The sequence below is a fragment of the Paramisgurnus dabryanus genome, chromosome 10, assembly GCF_030506205.2.
Source record: "Paramisgurnus dabryanus chromosome 10, PD_genome_1.1, whole genome shotgun sequence".
In the NCBI taxonomy this organism is placed as follows: domain Eukaryota; kingdom Metazoa; phylum Chordata; class Actinopteri; order Cypriniformes; family Cobitidae; genus Paramisgurnus; species Paramisgurnus dabryanus.
In genome coordinates this window covers 22,524,785-22,545,963 of record NC_133346.1, presented here as the reverse complement: position 1 = coordinate 22,545,963, position 21,179 = coordinate 22,524,785, and the positions used below count along the sequence as shown (strand labels likewise).

The 21,179-nt window shown below is 37.8% G+C and overlaps 1 protein-coding gene across 1 annotated transcript; it reads left to right on the top strand.

The window, feature by feature from the left end:
- The first annotated feature begins 14 nt into the window (after positions 1 to 14).
- Positions 15 to 20,696, top strand: rbm18 (RNA binding motif protein 18). Its single transcript, XM_065290318.1, has 6 exons — positions 15 to 174; positions 801 to 914; positions 11,780 to 11,906; positions 16,791 to 16,871; positions 19,280 to 19,368; positions 19,760 to 20,696. Exons 2-6 carry the CDS (start codon positions 808 to 810, stop codon positions 19,920 to 19,922), a joined length of 567 nt encoding a protein of 188 aa, XP_065146390.1. The 5' UTR covers positions 15 to 174; positions 801 to 807; the 3' UTR covers positions 19,923 to 20,696.
- The last annotated feature ends 483 nt before the right edge of the window (positions 20,697 to 21,179 follow it).

Genomic DNA, 21,179 nt, shown 5'->3' with positions numbered 1-21,179 from the left:
ACTCTGCGGCGCCTTTGTTGATGTTATGAATGCTAAGCTAACTGTTAGTTTTGTCTGGTTCGTTCGTGTGGCAATATACGAGATGACTATTAAAATCTAAGGAGTTGCCGGTTGTTTTTGTTTTTAGTGTCTTAAATTGAGTTTAGAGAGCAAGAAAAGGATTACGATAGAAAGGTAAGTCTTCTGTTACTGCAGTTACTGCGTTAGCATCGCTTGCTAATTGTTACCTTCAGAGTAAGTGACATATAAGATAACGTTTTTCTGCTTGGTTTATTTTCTTATGCTTTTTATATAAACACAGTAATAGTAAAAGTTAACAGATATATACTACAGTGTTTCTAAATGAAATATTTTTGTTCAAAATCATAAAATTATTAAGACATATCATCGAGTGGTCACTTTACAATAAACATGAATTATTAATTCTACTGTGCAAAGCTAAATAAATATAGCGTCTGAAGGACACTGGAGCTTAAATAATTCAGATTCTGAATATCATACTTAATTTTAGAGTTGACACTTAGAGTTTGTATGTGATTAATATCTGCACTGTTGTCATTTACGTTCATGCATTTGACAGTAAAAGTTACAATTTATCAGTATGTGTGATCTCTAGGATTGAGCCCATGACCTTTGCATTGCTAACATAAGGCTCTACCAACTGAGCTACAGGAACACATTGATATGACTTTGTCATGTCTAGATTAACAAGTAAACAGCAATACACATTTATTAGACAATCTACGTTTTTTCATCAATTGCATTTATTTATTTTGAATTGAATCATTCGATTTTCATAGGAGCCCAATGCAGTCAGCTGCAGACACTGTGGAGAATGCTTCCATCCTGTCTGGTGGATCGGCTCAGGACGGTCATCGCCTCTGGATTGGCAACATTGACCCCAAAATCACAGAGTGAGTCTTTTTCTCTGTAGAAACCCTGGGCTGGGCTTTAACTGCACTGCCTTCCAGGCAGACCTGTGGACCTGTCTGAATGATTGATGAAATATATGTGTCTATGTGCTGGAGAAAGAGCAGATGACGACAAGGCGTGTTAAAGAGAGCCACTCGACCATGGAGACCTGTTTGGCTGAGGGGCTGCCATCATTTCTCATTCACCTGGCGTGTTTACTCTGTGAACCTGTAGCGGCTGCTCAAGGTGGAGAGGGGGCGGGTGGGTGACACAGAAGGGAAGCGAGAGAGAAACAGCACACGTCGCTAGAGCGCCCCTGGAAAATGTACGGCTTGCCTGGGCTGGCGTCTAGACAGGCGTTTCCTTCCCACTCGCTCCTCTGTTTTTCTTTAAATAACCTGCTTGAATGAAAACAGCCGCGATGCCCATAGGCTGTTGATTGGGAAGATTAATTAGTTCACATGCTGGGAGTGTTTGTAGTAGCGGGTTCCACTTTTTGGGTCCTGGAGATCTTGCACACACACACACACAAACACACACGGTCCTGCTATGTCAGGTCAAAGTCACCCAAAGGCAGTTTCTTTCCAAATAAGTGTATAATTGAGAACAGTAATTAAAGTAACATGGAGCTTTAGGTTTTGCCCTGTTGCTGTGTATAGATCAGAGATTAATGAAGTTTTCAGATTGGAGATACTTGGTACACGGTCGCTTGGTCTTTGACAGAATCCCATGGGAATTTTCTGAATGACCTCCATGTTTTGGTAAAATCGTTTAGTTCGCTTCACAAATATTGGAAAAATCTGTATGTCAGTGGTTCTAAAACTTTTTCGGCATGCGCCGAGAACCACTGCTATATGTAATGAGCATAATCTGAATAATTTAATCTTTTCCTGCAATTCAATTTTTTAAATAGCAGACAAGTTTGTATTGAATTGCGTTATTTAATTTAGAGATTGACTAATATTAAAATTTTTCAATCATTTCTGATTATATAAAAATAGCTGATTACCAAGGGATGCATGATACTAAATTTCTGCGTTGATACCGATATTCAGTTATTTCAAATGACATCATCTGATAACAATACTTTACAGATAGTTTTGCTTTTTACTCCTTCTTTCAAATGTTTATATTGTAAATCCTAGAAACTGCAATGCTAAATATTCACACAGTATGAGTTCTGATGTTTTCCTGCCCCTTTTGATTGCCAGGATATAATCTGCTCCGATCATTGGCAATTTTTAAACAATCAGCCAATGTCCGATAGCAGGACAAAATTATAGGTAGATGGTGCATCCCTAATTTTAATGTATGCTTTTATGTACAATGTTAAGTAAATAATCATTATGGGCCTTTTAAAGTCTACTTGCAACTTGCAGAAAAAGGCAAAACGCGAGTGAGTTCACAGGCAGGGAGTAGGCGGTCCACACAAGGTGCTCGTGTACCCAAAATCCAGGTGCTTTCGAGGTCATGGCTTTTCGAGGCAGGCGCTGATTAAAGAGCACCTATAACATTGCTAAAAAAATGTATTTGTGTTTAGGTGGTTTAAAAAAACACATTATTTCCCACATACTTTACATTATTGTTGCTCCAAAAATCCCTGTATACCTAAAACGCTCAGATTTTGTACAAAACTCATCGTTCTGAAAAGCGCTGTGACCTCCGATTGGCCAGCTTACCAGTACGTTGTGAATGGACTAAATACTTCTGCCGTCTGCCGGAAATGTGACACTCCTCATCATGTTTTGAAGATTAGCTTACAATGCAGTACTGACAGGAGTTAATATCATCTTTATCAATACGGGCCGAATCTGATCCAGAAAATGCAAATGACCAAATTGATCGATCAACTTTGCCAGAGTGGCTTGAGCAGGACAGAACAGATTGTTAAGGTAAGAATACTAAAACATAAAACCATGCATTTGTGATCGTAGAAACCACAAAAACAAGCAGTACTCTGCACTGCTCAGAACTTGGGTTTAAGTCATGGTTTAGTCAGTAGTACATTCTTTAAACATGAAAACTTAAACTACTTACAGGCGGTATTTCAGAAGCGGGCGGATTGATAATAATGACTGCCATGTCCACGTCAACCAGCCCAGGAAGTAAACTGTTGCCTACAATCTGTGTTTTTGTTGTAGTCCAAGAAAAGAGATTTACGTTGGAGACGATAACTCGCGTCAAGTTTACTTTGTGATTTGTACCTTTTGCATATCATTAAAATGTACTAATACACCCTTACACACTTAAGGAAATGTAAAATCGGAGGATATGTGCTCTTTAAGATAAATAGTTTTTTGCTTTTTGTTAGCGCCAGCTGGCAGCCGTGTAGGCTTTAACCAGTCATTGGACAGATTATTAGCAACCAATCATAGTGGAGTGTTGAAAATATTAAGACTGCACAAATCGCATCCGTTATAAAAAGTTAAAAAAAAGCGTATACCGTGTGAAAATCCCCTTTAGACTGCAATAAAGCAGAATATGCATTATGAGTATTTTAATAATCATCATCATCATCATGAAATACATACAGAATAAAAGGAACATAAAGCAGCCTACTGTAAATAAATATGTCCATTTTGAACTTGTTGTAGAATTGGGATTTATTTTCATTATGCAAAATGTAGTTTTCCAGTGTGTTCAGTATGAGCACTCCATTAGTCTCTCACAAGTTATTTTCCTGGCATTCTGTGCACTAACAAACAATTACCATCTGTGAGTCGGCTATTAATGAGCAAGGTAACATAATTTTAGGAATAAGTCAGGAGGACACTACATGTCTGGGTTGTAAATGTAATTACTTAAAAGTTTGCCATTGCATCATAGTTTATTCTGATTCCCATTCGGAAGTTTTGTGGAACACTTTTTTATACCTTTATAGTGCTTTTCATTGTAATTGTATGAAAAGAAACCAGTATAATTCTTCAATTTGTTTTTTCTATCTTTTGATATTACAGACAAAATAGAAAGTCATACAATGTTGAAACTAAATGAGGGTAAATAATGACAGAGCTATTCCATGACAGACTTTAGTATATCACAGGATCGGTCTTATGAAGTGAATGAAGCTAATTATTTTTTTCACATTTACAATTTTTATTTATGCATCTGGCAGACCCTGTTAATCAAAGTGACTTTTACAGTGCATTAAAAGGTTGATTTTTTTTAAAAGGGACATATCATGAAAATCTGACTTTTTTCATGTTTAAGTGTTATAATTGGGTCCCCAGTGCTTCTATCAACCTAGGAAATATGATCAAGGACAACTCAGTAACTTAGTTTTGGTAAACCGTTCTCTGCAAGCATGTGAAAAAAATAGGTCATTGAAATTTGGCTCCCCTTATAATGTCAGAAGGGGATTTTATTTTTTATGGATCTTTTTGCTCACACCTACAAAATGGCAATTTTAATATACTATAATAAATTATCTATATGGTTCTTGAGCCAAAACTTCACATACATACTCTTAGGACACCAAAGATTTATTTTACATTTTAAAAAGTCTTCTGAAATGTCCCCTTTAAATTTTATCACTACAGTATTTGTGTTCCCTGGCTTTGAACTCATGACATTTTACACTTATAACTCAATGTTCTGGAACATTGTAAACAGTCTCTAGGCGGTAAAAATTTATTTATCTGTAAGTAAAATGACTAGGTATTTAGACAGCAGGTATTTCCCACTTTGGGTGGTCCTCAATTCTCATTTTCTTGTTGAAGTGGTCTACCTGAAAAGGATATAGGTGCGATATTTCAGGGACGTCACTAAAGCCAGCTGTTGAAATAGATCGCCTATAACAATGTGGATGACGTTTCATCTGTTTTTCTGTCTAACGAGAATATCTGTCAGTATTTCCAAAGACAAACGTTCTGCCCCACCTCATATATGCATTGTTTTTTGACATAAACACACATCCATTTAAGCCTTTGAGGTCTTGTTTCCCACACTAAAGGTTTGTGGCTTACCCGGCCTGTTGACACAAACTAGGGGTTGCTTTCGTAATAACATGCTGACATATTGACCTGTCCATGCTCCACTGGGGCCCATTTGGGGCCGGTGATGGATCTACCATGTGCCGCAGGTTGTTTGTGATTTCTGCTTTTGGAGCTCTGCTTTACATTGTCCGTTATGTGGTTGGCAGCGAGGAACAGAGAGCCGTATCCGATTGGACGGCCGAGGAGGAAAGAGAGCTGACCTTAAACCGCATGCTCTGAAATAGACACGTGTCTGTTATAATATCTCTGTGAGCTCCAAATCGGTGCCATTTTCTTGATTCTGAAGTCGTCCTTTTCTGCTAATTATTTCTCGAGACCTATCCTGCAGCAATTTAGAAATGTAAAAGATCCTGGTGGGGAAGAGGCACTTCTGTTTCTTCATCCAAATAAAAACATTCATTCTTTATATACAAGAGCGTATATTTAGTTTAAACACTGGGGAAGTTGAAGTGTCAACTGTACATGTGTTTTCATAATTTACTGTATTATAAACCGTTTGTTGGGGGTTGCGATTTCTGGTTTTGACTATTGAAGAAGTTATCTCTCCACACAAACTATGTGAGTATGTAATGTTCTTGGGGTGTACATGACATGTAGTGTAATTGGATGGCACTAATAAAAAACAGTGTAAAACGGATGTATGCCTTGGATAAAACATTAGTCCACAGACCACCACAGTTGGGGACTCCTTATAAAACCCCTTGATTTTACAAGGACACACTAATAGTCAAAAATCATCTTGGGAGATTAATGATATCTGATCATCTAGCTTTTATTTTTAAGGCTTATGTATATTTTTCTATAAATTAAACTATAACATTTTTTGTACACAAACTCATGACTACACTTTCACAGAATTTTCAAGGCCAAAGAGTTTGCTTGCTCCCTGGGCAGACTCGCTCTTCCCCCCCCCCCCATTTTATAGCCCTCTGGGGGAGTGCATTGTGGCCTGAAAAAAACCGACAGGTTGTCCATTTGAATCGGGACACTATCAATTCCTCAATCTGCGTCAAGTCAGGAAGATCCCGTGGCTCGAGCCTGAGAGGGTGGAGCCTGGGAAAGTGCGAAATTCTACTTGCAGCAAAGCTCTTGGGAGAGGAGGGGAAACATTAGCTTAGGACCCCCAGTTCTGTCCAAGCTCCTACCTTTCCAGTTTTAAAAATAACTCCCAGCAATACAAAACAATATAGAAATCTCAGGAATCTCCTTGGTTCGGTGTCTCAAACCACTCCCAGAGCACTCTGCATGTCACGCTGGGACAACAATAAAAAGTGGGGGGAAGTTTCACGAACATGTTGTTTCACAAACGTGTTGTTTATCTAACGTGCGAATTACAGCATCATGTTTATATAATTGACAGAGTCTCAGGTTCCCAGCTGAAGAAAATGCATTGTATGCCTTCCTTACAAGGAGATCTATAATACCTATAGATGCTGTCCATTGGCATACCCATTTATTTTAATAGTAGTTGCTCTGTTGCTGCAGTTTGTTTTCTCAAACCCACTTTCCAGCAAGAATGTTAACACGCCCCAGTAGTACATTTATGCTTACTTTTTGCATTTGGCAGATGCTTTTATCCAAAGCGATTTAAAGTGCATTACGAGGTATACATTTTATCATTATGTGTACTCCTGGGATGGAATCCACAACAGGGCTCAACAAAAAGGACTGCCCGGTGGCCCGGCGCAAGCGTGAAAGACATTCGGGCCAGTAAAAAGTATTGTCACTTACCTGAGAGGGCCAGTGCTTCACCCTCAGTCACTAAAATATATTTTCATCAATGTATATGATTTAACATCGTGGAAGAAGACATTTACTTGGGTAAAACACAACGAAAGAAACAATGCAATATTTTGCACAGTTTGCTTTCAGTTTACGTGTAAAACAGAAAAGTTGGGAGCCTTTTTTCATTGGAACATGTCTGTTGTATGTGTATACAATTATATTCAACTTTTGAATTATTATTTTTAATGTGACACTGACATTTTTTAATTGGGGCCAGTAAAAATTTTGGCAGGGCAAATGAAAACCTGAACCATTGGCCCGACCGGGTCAATATACATTTTGTGTCTGTTGAGCCCTGCACAACCTTGTGCACTGCTAACCACTGACTTGCAGGAACAGAAGTTTATTTCTGGACTTTATTTTAAATTAAACCACTGGCTTTTGAATGATTTATTCTGATTGGTTGAGAAACATTCCACGCCACGGGTATGCATTATGCATTTTTGATGAAAACACCTGACCTGTCAAATGTCTTAAAATAACCACCAAACCGATGTTTGTGGGAACCGTGGTATAGGCTTAATAATTGACTCAATTCCTTTGAGTCAATTCCTTCACCTTGGGTGTGCATTATTTTCAAATAATTCAACAGCCTGTCATCAATTTTTCCTTATGTCATCTTTTACATAATGTACTGCTCACTATGTAACTATAATTACTGGGTATCAACCCTGAACCTAAAGCTAACCTTTGTTAAAGCAACACTAAAGAGTTTTTGCCCTACAGGTTAGAAGCGTAATTGTCCATTACCACTGTCGTTGGATTGTAGGTCTGCCGTAAAGCAAGTTTTTGTAGTTTTCACTAGAACTACAGGACCGCGACCCGACGGTTGGAAACTTCTTTAGTGCGGTTTTGGGCGATAGAGGGCTGCAAAGCGAATGTGAAAGTGCCATTCACCCTGTTTCGAGTGGATGAACGACTGAAACTTTTTTATTAAGGTAAAAAAACACTTTGGTGTTGCTTTAAGTACAGTGAGTCACCAGTAATTTGTTGGGTAAGTACACTGTCAGGAAAAAATGGTCAAAAAGGGTCCCTAGCTGACACTGGGGTGGGACCCTTTCAAGTACACCTTTGTACCTACAGAGTTTATATTAGTACCTCAGAGGCATATTTGTACCAAACAGTAGGGGTGGGCAAAAAAATCGATTCTTAGATGAATCGCGATTCGGACGTGGGCCGATTCTGAATCGATTCACAAATGTCAAGAATCGATTCTTAAATGTTAGTTTACAAAATAACGTCACGTTATCAGAACCAAAAGGCGGAACTCAACTGGGGGAGCGGTGATGCACACGGACAACTTAAGAGAGCGCGCCCTGCAAGAGCGCATAGCCGAGCTTACAAGAGCAGAAGAGAAAGAACACTTTAAATGCTTGTAGGACTATACTGCATATATCTCTACATTGAATTTAGGGCTGTCACCATTACTCTATTCTTTTTGAGGAGTTTTAAAAAAAATCCTTGAGTACATGTCGAGTACTCCTTAAAATAGCGGAGATGCGGTTTAGTGAAACTAACAGTATTAGAAGCATACAAATCAGCGCTACGCTGCCTCTCTCTCCCTCTCGTTTGCTCGCTCACACACACCGTGCGTGTGAATCAGGAACTGCGTGAGGCAAGAATGCGCATCCATGTGAATTTTGGAAGTTAAAGACGACTGAGCTGCAGTGGCATGGCAAAACACATTTAAGAAGAAAGGCGCAGCAACTCAAAAAGACCTGCATGTTTCACAATTACTCCAAAAGACCATAATGACAATTTTGCGCGTGGAGCAGCAGTTGTGCGATCTACCGGCATTGCCTTTGCGATCGACGTATTGTACACCCCTGCCCTAAACCATCCGCTGACTGTTTAGATATAACATGAATATACTTCTGTAAAAATATGCACATAGTTTGTTATTCAGTCGCTGGGTGCGCTGCATTATATAAATACAGTAATACTGCCAATCACTGTGTATAATGATGATGATTAGACGCTTAACGTTCGTGGAAGTTAATGCCGGTTAACATATAGAATTAATATGTCACGTTAAATTAATATTTTTAGTGGTTTTAATGTCTTACAACAGAAACAACACATGTATGTATATAAGAATGACATTATTTATCCCTAGTTGCATTAAAGTACAGTATATGACAGTTCAGAGACTAGCAAAAGCGCAAACATTAACCTGGCTTTGAAAGCAAATGCGACGTAATGACGTCACAGATATGCAAATTAGTACGTCAAGAATCGATTCTGAATCGAATCGGGACCCTAAGAATCGATTCTGAATCGATTCATGAGGGTCCAAGCGATTCCCACCCCTACCAAACAGTGCATATTAGTATCTCAAAGGTACACATTGGTAACAAATGTATACACACATATATATATACCTAAGAGGTGCATATTAGGACCTTTTTAAAAGCCCTATTTTTTTTCTGCCAATGCACCTTTAAAAAGTATACTCTAAAACAAGTGCACTTGACCATAGAGTTTTCAAATGTTGTTGAATAGCAAAAAGATTAATGCAATTTTGGGTCAGAGAAACCCTTTTGCAGTCTTGTTCATGCTGAGTCAAGTCTCATGAAACGTTAAAAGCGTGGATGATGTACAGGTGAATATTCAGAAGCAGGGATTTTTGGCGTATGGACAGAAAATGCTCTTTTTTACACACAGACTGCATGCTAGACTGCCCTTGAATATCGTGGACACGGCTGTTTGAAGGATCCTGTTTATACAGCTCTTTGTGTATTTAGATTGCACAGATCCAGTGTAATCGGGAGGTGCTCCTGTTTTTTTGGAAAAGCAAATAATTGTTTTTTTTTATGTATGTAGGTGCTCTTTACTTTAAGTTGTATGAAGTAAATGACCAATAGTTCAGCAGATTTGTTTTTCTTGTTTGGAGTCACTTTTTTAACACATCTAGTTGTACTTTTATATTATGGTATGCAGTTCCAACATTTCATGATCCAGTCTATTCCTGGTGGGTTCTGTTGTTACAAATTTTTTAGTTCCTGTAGCTCATTTGGTAGAGCATTGTGTTAGCAAAGGTCATGGGTTTGATTGATATACATACTGATAAATTGTATACCTTGATTGCAGTGTAAGTCGCTTTGGATAAAGCTGCCCAGAATGCGTTGTTTTCTACAGTAGATTACCGTTTAAGTGGAAAGCAGTATGAAGCCCCTGGGTACAGTATGTTTTTTTACTTATATTTGAGTGTACGCAAACAGTACAACGCACAACCTTGCAAAGCATAGTTCCTTTGACTCATAAGGCTAAAGTATAGGCCTTTTTTTATGTGAAAGTGTACAAATTGTTTAAATCCTGAATACATTGTACACGTGTGTTGTGCATATGTCTGCAGGAGATTGTAATAAGTATCCCAGAAGATGGGCATGCGTCAAACGTCTGCATACACACGTAAGGAATCATTGAGGATGGGACATTGACTTATTTGAAAATAATGCACACCCAAGGTAGTAATGCGGCACGACGCTTACACCACGGTTACCATATTGCTGAGACATTGCTCTGGTAGTAATTTTAAGACCGTTGACAGGTCAAGTGTGCGTTTATCGAAAATAATGCATACCTGTGGAACACATTTCTCATCCAGTCCGTATAAAGCATTTAACAGCTCTGTGGAATAAGAGTCAAATAAGCAATACATTACAAGGCTGTGCATTCGACCATGCGCGTACGTTCGCCACGAGTACACACAAAAAACAGACTATACTCCACGCTATACATGTGCATTGTGACCTCTCATGGCCTACATACTACTTACTCATGTATGTGCACGCTTGACCTATGCATACAATGTCCGCAAGGTTTCAAAGTTCGCCAGTGCTCGTTCAGTATGTGCGCACTTCTGATGACGAAAATTGCGTCATACACACTGTACGCGGAACATGGCATAAACCACATATGCATAAAATTTAATGAACCATACATCGACCTTTAGTAAAAATGTTTGTTTTTACAGCAATTTTTACAGTGTTTGGAGCTGGGGTCTATTTTGCACTCATGCTCTTATACATCAAGATCTTTTTGCCTATACAGGCAGATATTTTCTAATCCATATCAACATGATACAGATGCCATGCATTCTTGGATAACATTTTTCCCACCCTTGTCATGTACTGACATTTGTTTTTTAAAGGATTCAAAGTGTCAAAAAAGTGTGGGCATGAAGGGTGGTCCGTAGTGAAATCCCAGTCTCCTATTGGCTGGCAGAGAGTTGAAGCTGCTCTCATTTGTAATTGTCTTAAATTAAACTCTCGTGGGAATTCAGGCTTCCGCTGTTTTATATCCTCATTGTCCCTCTGCCGTATCCTTCGTATTGTCTAAATAAAAGATTTACAACAGCTTAAAAGGTGTAAAGAGTCCTGTCATTCTGATTAAGCTTAGTTTGTAAAGATTATGATATGATGTCATGCATTATTCCCTTGTGGCTTTAATAATGGTTATTAATCATTCTTGTTGGGTACATATTGTAGGTTAGTGGTGTGTACTAAGGAAAGCATCACTAATAATATTGTTTAGGATTAGAGATTTAAACAAGCCACTTGTCGCCTTTGTGTTACAAGGATGAAAGATGGCATCAGCTTAACAATCAGACATACAGATTTTACCTGTTGGGCAGAAGTATATCATATATCCCTACATTAAATGGCAAACCTGAGCCATATGGGACCTTCCTTGTGAAAACCCATGCTAAAATAATTTCGTGATTTACTTTTTCTACATAAAATCATCCTGAGAAAAAGCGCTATATAAATGTAACGAATTATTATTATTAAAAGACATTGTGTGGAAATATAACCTTGATATCTTTATTATTGGTTGAGTAAGGTCATGTCAAAGTTGAAATCTGTGTGAAATGAATGACTGAAATTAAACTTTGCTGTTCCAAATTTCATTCATTTTACAGAAAGGGTCACATATCTTAGAACCCCAACTTGGGAAAGGGCTCTTTTGTAACCATACTGAGCAGCCTAATAACCCATTTAACAAAGAATGCACATTTTAATGTGTGCACTGATTTGTTCAAAATGCAGACAGATTTCATATCATCTCGCTCTGTCTTCTTGCAGGTACCACCTAGTGAAGCTTCTTGAGAAGTTTGGCAAAGTGAAGCAGTTTGACTTTCTATTCCACAAATCGGGTCCTTTGGAGGGTCAACCAAGAGGATACTGTTTCGTCAACTTCCACACCAAAGAGGTTCTTTGATTTATTCTCATCAAGATTTACAATAAAGTAGAAAAGTTAAATATTTCAGTTCATTCAAATTATGTGATGCAAGTCAATAAGACAGCTGATGGAGAGGGAGTCTAAAAAGAGACGAATATCATCGTTACCCTAAACTGTACAACTAGTAATGCATCAATATCCAGTACTGTCTTATATCATTATGCCATACTAACTAAGAGCTAAGCAGACACACAGGAAGGTTTGGAATCGAGAGGCTTTAGGGTATGAACACACCACACTAAACAAAGTTGGCTTGACACACCAAACGGATGGCGGCCAAGAAAGCACGTCCGTTTTGTGCCGACATGAGATAACTTTCATGCCGGCACAAAAGTGGTATTCGTGGCAGTAAGTGGTATCATTACTCAAAACGGGAAAACAGAAGAGCTGGTGATGGCTGTGATAAAAAGCAGCATACGCTTAGCAGTTTCACACAAATTTCTTATAAGTCATATCTTTTGAAAATGTTCTCATATTGCAGGTTTTTTTAAACTGTTTTGTCAGCCCCTTTAACCTAAATTATTTATTCGAAGTACCCTTTTAATAATAGCACATTTGCATGTTCAAAACATTTATTCTTCATCCGTTTTACATTTTATCAGTACTATTTAATTGGTACCCGTTATTGAACCTTTACCTGGTAATTTCCTTGAGTTGGTACATTAAATATATCTGTCAATTTTGCATGAGTTCTCAGTTTTCTAATATATTGTAGTGTTATGTAATGTCACATGACATTTAGATGAAACAAATCTTTAATTTAGATTATTTTAAAATGATTTATTTACATTTTATAATGTAATTGATTATTTTTTTATCCACTAACAAACCCCCTGCAATTCCCTCACGAACCACCAGGGGTTTGCGAACCCCAATTTGGAATAGAGATGGAAAATTTTATTTATTTTCGTCTGCTTTTGATTTCGCCATTTGCTTTCTTCATCGCTTACGTTTTGCTAATTGTGCCTTGGTTGGCTATGCCGATCAGCCAATCTGGGGTGTGTTTCCCGAACAACCGCAAACTCGCTGCTGAACCAACATAGTACGATGCACAGTTGGAGAAATGAACTACCTTGTCACGACTGTTTCCCGAAAGCAACTAACAATAGTAACTTTGTCGCACATTCGTTGTTTGAACCATGTTGGTTTAACAACATAGTTGATGATGTCATGTGGAAGGTGAAGTACTAATTAATCTGTGCAAATCGATTTAATGGCAGATTATTACTGTAAATAATATAAATTTCATTGGAAGACTGACTTTGTTATCGTGATTTAGTTATCTGTTGTTTATTTTCAAGATATTTAATTAATGCGCAAGCTCACTCTTATGTCACTCCTCCCAGGGATTCCCCAGGGTCTTAAAGCTTGTAGGCTGTGCACATGCACAGTTCTTAAAAAAAACGCTTCAATTCTGTTTACAAACTAAAAGACTTGCAATGGAATTGGTATATATTAAGAATGATGAATATAAAATGCATTACATGCTGCTTGCTTATCTTGTTCAAAAGCATTATTAATCTACACTCATAGGCCACTTTATTAGGTACACCTTACTAGTACTGGGTTGGACCCTCTTTTGCCTTCAGAACTGCCTTAATCCTTTGTGGCATAGATTCAACAAGGTGCTAAAAACATTCCTCAGAGATTTTGGTCCATATTGACATGATAACATCACGCAGTTGCTGCATATTTGTCGGCTACACATCCACGGCATGAAGCTCCCGTTCCACCACATCCCAAAGATGCTCCATTGGGTTGAGAACTGGTGACTGTGGAGGCCAATTGAGTACAGTGAACTCATTGTCATGTTCAAGAAACCAGTTTGAGATGATTCACGCTTTATGACATGGCGCGTTATCTTGCTGGAAGTAGCCCTCAGAAGATGGTTACACTGTGGTCATAAAGGGATGGACATGGTCAGCAACAATACTCAGGTTGCTCAATTGGTACTAATGAGCCCAAACTGTGCCAAGAAAACATCCCCCACACCATTACACCACCAGCCTGAACTGTTGATACAAGGCAGGATGGATCCATGCTTTGATGTTGTTGACGTCAAATTCTGACTCTACCATCCGAATGTTGCAGCAGAAATCGAGACTCATCAGACCAGGATTTTCCAATCTTCCATTGTCCAATTTTGGTGAGCCTGTGTGAATTGTACCTTCAGTTTTCTGTTTTTAGCAGTCAGGAGTGGCACCCGGTGTGGTCTTCTGCTGCTGTAGCCCATCCGCCTCAAGGTTCGATGTGTTGTGCGTTCAGAGATGCTCTTCTGCATACCTCGGGTGTAACAAGTGATAACTGTTGCCTTTCTATCAGCTCGAACCAGTCTGGCCATTCTCCTCTGACTTCTGGAATCAACAAGGCATTTGCGCCCACTGAACTGCCGCTCACTGGATATTTTCTCTTTTTTGGGGAAACGCACCACAGACTCCCACATTGATAGCGAGGGGCAACCTTCCGAACTGCAATTCATCGATTGGTCGCTAGAGTCTGGCTCCAAAAGGGAGTCAATTCCCATAGACCCCCATGTTAAAATGTCTAACTTTACAGCAGGAAATAATATATTTACAGCCTGGTACAAAAGTGTTTTTTGGTCTATATAGCTAATTTTGCCCTGCATGACAACTGTGAGGGGGTTGAATTTTTTTGTAACTCATCCGTTTAAATGATGTTAAGCCTTAAAGTTTTGCATAATTAAGGGCGTGGCCACTTGAGTGACGGTTGAACAGCCACTGCTGTCACTAGAGTCGAGCTGAGGGAGTGGTTCCAGCAACCAGCCTCCTCAGCTTCACCCACGTCCCACCTCTTTACCCATTTTCAGATATCCGCGAGTGATGCATGGTGACGCGTGGCCAAGATGCCGATGGCAGGCACCGCCTACTTTAAGCTTCAAAAACAATCTTCAGAAACCTATGGTTGACGTCACGGACACTAAGTCCAACTTTTTTGACAGTCTATAATTTATAGTGATTATACTGCTGATTCGACCAAAAAGGTGAAGGTTGATTTACTGTAAGCAGGCGTGCGGAACACAAAAAAAAACCTCAAAAAGTCAAAGTCACTGCAAAAAAGTCAGACAATGCTTAAAACCTGCCCACGGCCAACCATCAGCTTGGTGTGTACCTAGCTTTAAAGGTTACCCTTTAAATGTTTTTATATTTTTATTTTATGTAAATCATTATTTTATTGTGCAATTAACCTAAAAAAATATAAGGCCAACAACTAACCAAACTCCCCATTCATAGCAATAAGAGTGATTCATCTTTTTAATATTAAATATCTTAGGTTTTATTCCCAGTTCTCTAAGCTGATTGTGAGTGCAAGGTGTACTGCGATCTGGCATACATTACTGGGACTGAATAGCATCACTAGACTGTGATCCAGACATCTGAATCATCTCCTTATAAAGCTAAAAGTGCTCTTGTCAACATCACATGTATGGATATATTCCAGTCTGTTACGCACCGTTCTATTGTTTGATCATCATTTGATAAATCACTGTTGCTGTGATTGCAAGAAAATATACAAGTATTCTGTTAATAGTGTGATGGTTATTGTGGCAGACAATCAGCCACGAGGCATGCTGGCGCTAACTGGAAGTTTAAAGTCACTGCCCAACGCTATTACAGAGCATTTAAAGTCTGTTTAACTGAATTACTTGTGTTAAGTGAATAAAGATTTTGCACTAAAGACAGAAAAAAAACTGAAAGTGGAGGACTATTTAGTAAATTTGCCTTTTAATGTCAGATTCCCCGAGCCAAATATAGTAAGAAATACATATGGACAACAAATGTAACATGTAAGATTTTAATAATCCTAAATGGTGATAGACAAAACCTGACAGACAGTAACATGACCAACATGATTATGACAGAAATCATAATTGACTATTATACCACATAATATTGTAATTGCAGTAAGTATTGCTGATTAAAAGATTTTATAAAACGTTTAGTTCCAATCATTGATTCTGATTGGTCAATAGCTGTGCTTTATTCACAATAAAGCACTGCTAAGACCGTTTTAAATTTTTTTTTTAACTTTAATATTGTGTGGTTAACGTTTTATAAAAGCAATAAGGTCCGCTTCGCGTCGTGCCTAACAACGCCCTTCAGCCGTTACTTAGTAGGGGATAATCCACGGCTAGCCATGCATTAAAGGGTTTTAATGCACGACGTAGAGGCGAAGAACCACCCGACGCGTAGCATTAATGTAATTAATGTTTACAGTGTAATTTTTTAACAGACGGGTAAAAATGACGGTCATTTTCCGAGGTTAAGTTAAGGCTCGCACTCCATCCGCTTTAAATAAAGTAGTGCTGAAATAAAACCTGCACACTTTAAAGAGAGACGCACTTATGTCTCGCTCACTCGCTTACTATCTCTGCAAGTGTAACTGTGTTACTATGGTTACCAATGTTTATAGTAGCAGATTAATTTCGAACTGTAATCAAACTGACTGGAACTACCTGTGCATTAAACGGTTTTAATGCACACCTTCCAGCCAATCAGAATCGAGTATTTAAACAGACCATGGTATAATTCACGATACAGCACAGCCTCTCGTACCTTATTGCTTACTTACATATGAAGTTTTGTATGAAATATTAAAACATTAAGTGCCTAAAATGGGTATATTTATAAACATTATGCAAAACAGAACCTTTAGAAGTTTTAGATTCACCAACTTTCTGCTTGTCTCTGACTAACTGCATTTCTCATATATCGACTTCAAATTGCTTTATCAATATCAATATCGGCATTGATAAAAAACACGATATCGGTCGACCACTAATCCTATAATGTTATTTTGATAGTGGTTATCAGTTTTGTTTTCTGTTCCTCACAGGAAGCTGAACGGGCCATTCAGCGTCTGAATGGGAAGCTGGCACTGTCTAAGAAATTGGTGGTGCGCTGGGCTCATGCTCAGGTAAAGGTGAGTAATCCATATGAGCTTTCATATTTTCATTTAAGGTCAATTGAATATTTGAGTTTTGGGAAACACCAGAGATGGGTGCTTTCTATTTGGTTTCTAAAAAGAGTATTTAAAGATGGAATTTTGGGTTTTTTAGCTGCATCTAGCAGTAAGATTGCAAATTGCAAGCAACCTCAATTTCAAAACTCATAGAGAAGCTACGGTAACTGCCACAGGACAATCATGTTGTCGTCTGAGACAATAAAAATGCACCCTATAGAGCAGTTTGTTCATTTAGGGCTACTGTTGAAACATGACGCCGACTTCCATGTAAGGAGACCTGGGGTGTATGTAGATAAAAACAGTAATATTATGTAAGGTCTTTGTACACCACTGATAAAATAGTTATGTATATTATATTGCATTTCTGTCAAGAGATCCTTCTAAAAGTTACACATTGCACCTTTATATAAAGTATTTCATTATTAAAGTCACCATTATCGTAAAATACACCTTGCCTCATGGCGGTTTAATATAGAACATTTATAGAGTTAAATTTCTTGCCCAAAGGAACTATATCGGAATATATACTATTACAGCCAGATAAATAATTCGTATTATGAAATTAGATTTTGGGAACATCGCACACCCCTATTACCAATAGTAATGGCTCAGTTCTGCAGATGGTACAACTACATATAGAAATGGACCTCTTAAGCAGCCCTGGTCTTTAACAATAGGCAGCTGCCGGTGAGAGTGAGGAAATCCTGTATGGTTGAGAATCACGCCCCTCCTGTGCACCCCCCACCCCTCCCCATCTAAAGGGAAAGGGACATCAGGCAGGGGTCAAGGTCAACAGTGCAGAGTTGTTGACAACAAGTAGCAGCACACAGGTCTGGTTCCAGGTCCCCTTGACCACCCTCCACCCAACATTGTGCACGATTTGTGTGAGAATATGTGTAAGTGGGTTGGGTGGTCTCCTTGACAACGGGTTGTGGATACGCTTTAGGTGTCGGTGTATTCTTCAGCGACGTGTTTATATCAGTCCTTTACTTTTGTTCAGGTGTATATTTGTTCAGACAATAAGGTGTATATAAAAAATGCTTTGCCGTTTGTTTGGGTGGAGTGTAGCGATGTAAGAAAATAAACACAAGGAAAATGTTGAATTGTTATGTAGCTAAATGTAATGTAGAGGATGAGTGACTGGTTGTTTGTTGGAATGTTAGCGTTTGGCTTTCTGTATTTGAAGGAAATTATAAAACTGATACGCTTTCACCAGTTGACATAAAATCTAAATTCATCCAATTTTCTTAATAAATATTTTTTTATCTAATTGTGTTTATTCATCTGTGCCCATTAATTTTTTATTGTCATCAAATTGTATTAACTTTCCCCTACAAAAAAAGAATAATATAAAAATAAGCAGGATAGTTAACGAAAAATGTAATATATATATTTACTATTTTTAATACATTATGTTAAGGTAGGAATTTCTATACATGCTCTAATTTACCTTAATGTTTTTATGTTAATACCAAACAACATGAACCTCCAACTAATATACCTTATAGTTCCAACTACAAATTTTGCCCAAAAAACTTGGTCATAGCCCACTTTTTATGATCCAGTCAGATATCAATGGATAGACACACGTTCCGCCCCATTATTCTGATTTTCGTATAGATACGTTTATTTTCCTTTATTCTTTATCTGATATTTTTCATCATTATAAGTACTGACTGTGCATTTAAAAAATTGAACGCATTTTTTAATCTCTCTGTTTTTATTTTCAACAGGATCTCATAAAACACTTGGCTGTCACTATGCTGAAGGTCGTAAGGATTGTTTGATTTGCACTGTTCTGAGTGGGCTGAATGTGCATGCCATTGCTCTGCAATCCTGTTTTTCCCACAATGCTGTAGGGCGAGAATGTGACCAATGTGCAGTGCAGTGTTAGTGTGAGACAAGATGATTCGCAAGTTCTACTGTAGCAGTACTTTCTTAATCTATTCTCCACAAAACATCTTAAAGAAAATGTTACATTCTTTTATTAATGTATTACTCCTTTGTAGCTATATCTTAAAAAAAGGTTTTCGGGGGAAGCAACTTACGTGATAGTCTTCTTATAAGTTAAAAGGCCAAAGACATAAGGCAGAATGAGCTTAAACAAAATTTAACAACACTAACCCTAACCCTAACAACATTATCATTAAAAGCGTCTGATTGGATAAAATTTTGTGTGCAAGATGAGTCATCCATATTCTTAAGTGTAGTACTACAGTAGCTTATAGTTGGCCCTAAAAATTATACAAATGGACTTAAAGTAACATTTTCATTTGATTTCAGGGGTTCTTTATCTACTGTATATATTTGGCTTGTCATCTTTTTTTGTCTATTTTGGTCTCTTTTATTTTCTTTTTCAGAAATTTGAACCCTTTAAAGGAGAAAAGAATCTGCCGACCAGTTTAGAGCCTTCATCCAGTGAAACAGATGCACTGCCAACCAATCTGAGGTTTGATTACTGCTTTATGCTGGAGGCGCCCACTTGTTGTTTTATCATCATTCCTCTTAAAATTTCAAATTTATCTTTTAGTTTGCTCTTTTGTTTTACTAATTCAAGTTCATTCTGGTCATTTGCACAATTATTATTCGTGTCCCTACAAATATGTGTATAAAATGTCTTGGAATGAGTAGTACCTAATGTCCGTTATTACTTCTGTTTTATCAAAGTTTGTGCGTTTTAACACAAAAATCTAGTAACAAATATATTATTATGAAACCGTTACATTTATTCTTTAAAAACGATTTTTATTATTAACTATCAAGTTTTCCATCTGCACTGCTCTTTTTAAACAAAATTAATACTTTTTCATGTCTCTCTGTTCTCCTTCCTCTGTTTAAAGTATTAATGCAAAGATACGGGCCATTGAAGCCAAGCTGCAGATGATGGAAGAAAACCCTGACGATTATTCTGGACCTTCAGCATATATCTACAACAAACCCCCTGATAAGAGGGACAAGAGGTCTCAGCCCTACCACAAGCAGTTCCGCAAATTCAGGAGATGACGTCTCAAAAACACTATAGGTATCCCGGCACTGAACGGACCAACACTGGTGTGCACATTGTGGACAGAGATGAACTGTATAAAAACGAGCTGATCTAATCTCTCGGCCAATGTGAGACTGTAAAGTATTATGAAAAAGTGTAACACTGTTTGTAGTGTTGTGCTGTTTCCAGGCCAGTGGAGGAGTGCTGTTACCGTGAACGGCATTTACTTGTGTAAGCAGGATCTAGCAAACAAGCATTCTGGTGAAATTTACCTTTTATAAATATTGATGTTAGTAATTTCAGTTCTTTAGGGAGTGATAACTTTTGGATTTCGAATTTTCAAACACATTTTCACAAAACGGTCCCTTGTTGTTCTCCAGAATGCAGCTCCTGTTGTTTTTTGTTGATTGTTGTTGTTTTTTTATTATTATTATTGAACTGACCCATGTGGTTTCATGCTGTGCTGCTTGTGTGTTGTTGTGTGTGAGTAAAATTTTGACATACTACTAAAGATGTTTACATGGGTTACTCTAAACTATATGCGTATAAAGAAATGATATTATTCTGCTTAGTACAGCTACATTTACAATTCTCTGTCTATTAATTTCTTACTTTAATCAGTTTTTTATGTCTAAAGTGAAAAGGGCTTCTGTCAGATCTGCACAAGGCATCACAACAGTGTGTTTTTTGACAGTTTGGGTGAATTGTAAATATCCAGATATTTTGATAGATTTTGCTCATGCAATGTTAAGAAATAAATCAAATGTTCCTCATATATGATGTTCAAACTACATGTTGTCTTGAGTATTATAAGTGAATTTTAAAAAAGTAAAGAAAATCCAACTCCAAATCTAATGGCAATTCATACGTATTTTACAAGGTGGCTAATTCGTACGACCACATTCGTACATTTTTCTAAGATTTGGCTTGACCCCTGTGACGTTTGGGTTAGGGGTGGGGTTTTATTTATTGTTTTTATGATAATTGTACGTTTTTGCATGATTAACTTCGTACGAATACGAATTAGCCAACTCGTAAAATATGTACGAATTCTCGTGAGATCAATCTACAGTGTTGTTAGAGTACAGACGAGAAAAGAGTATAAATGCAAAAATGAGCTGTAATAGTGGCTCCACAGTAACTTTACATTCTTTTGATAGCGTAGGAGGCGTAATATCTTTATTTTATATAAGAATACGTTGAATAATATTAGACGTCTAGTCTGGCGTGGGCTGCATTAAAATATTTAATAGCCTACCTGTTAAACCCTTAAA

Coding starts and splice junctions, on each gene's coding strand:
- rbm18 (XM_065290318.1), top strand. CDS start 808: ATGCAGTCAGCTGCAGACACTGTGGAGAATGCTTCCATCCTGTCTGGT. Junction 16,872..19,279: donor TGCGCTGGGCTCATGCTCAG/GTAAAGGTGAGT, acceptor TTTCTTTTTCAG/AAATTTGAACCCTTTAAAGG. Junction 19,369..19,759: donor GCACTGCCAACCAATCTGAG/GTTTGATTACTG, acceptor CTCTGTTTAAAG/TATTAATGCAAAGATACGGG.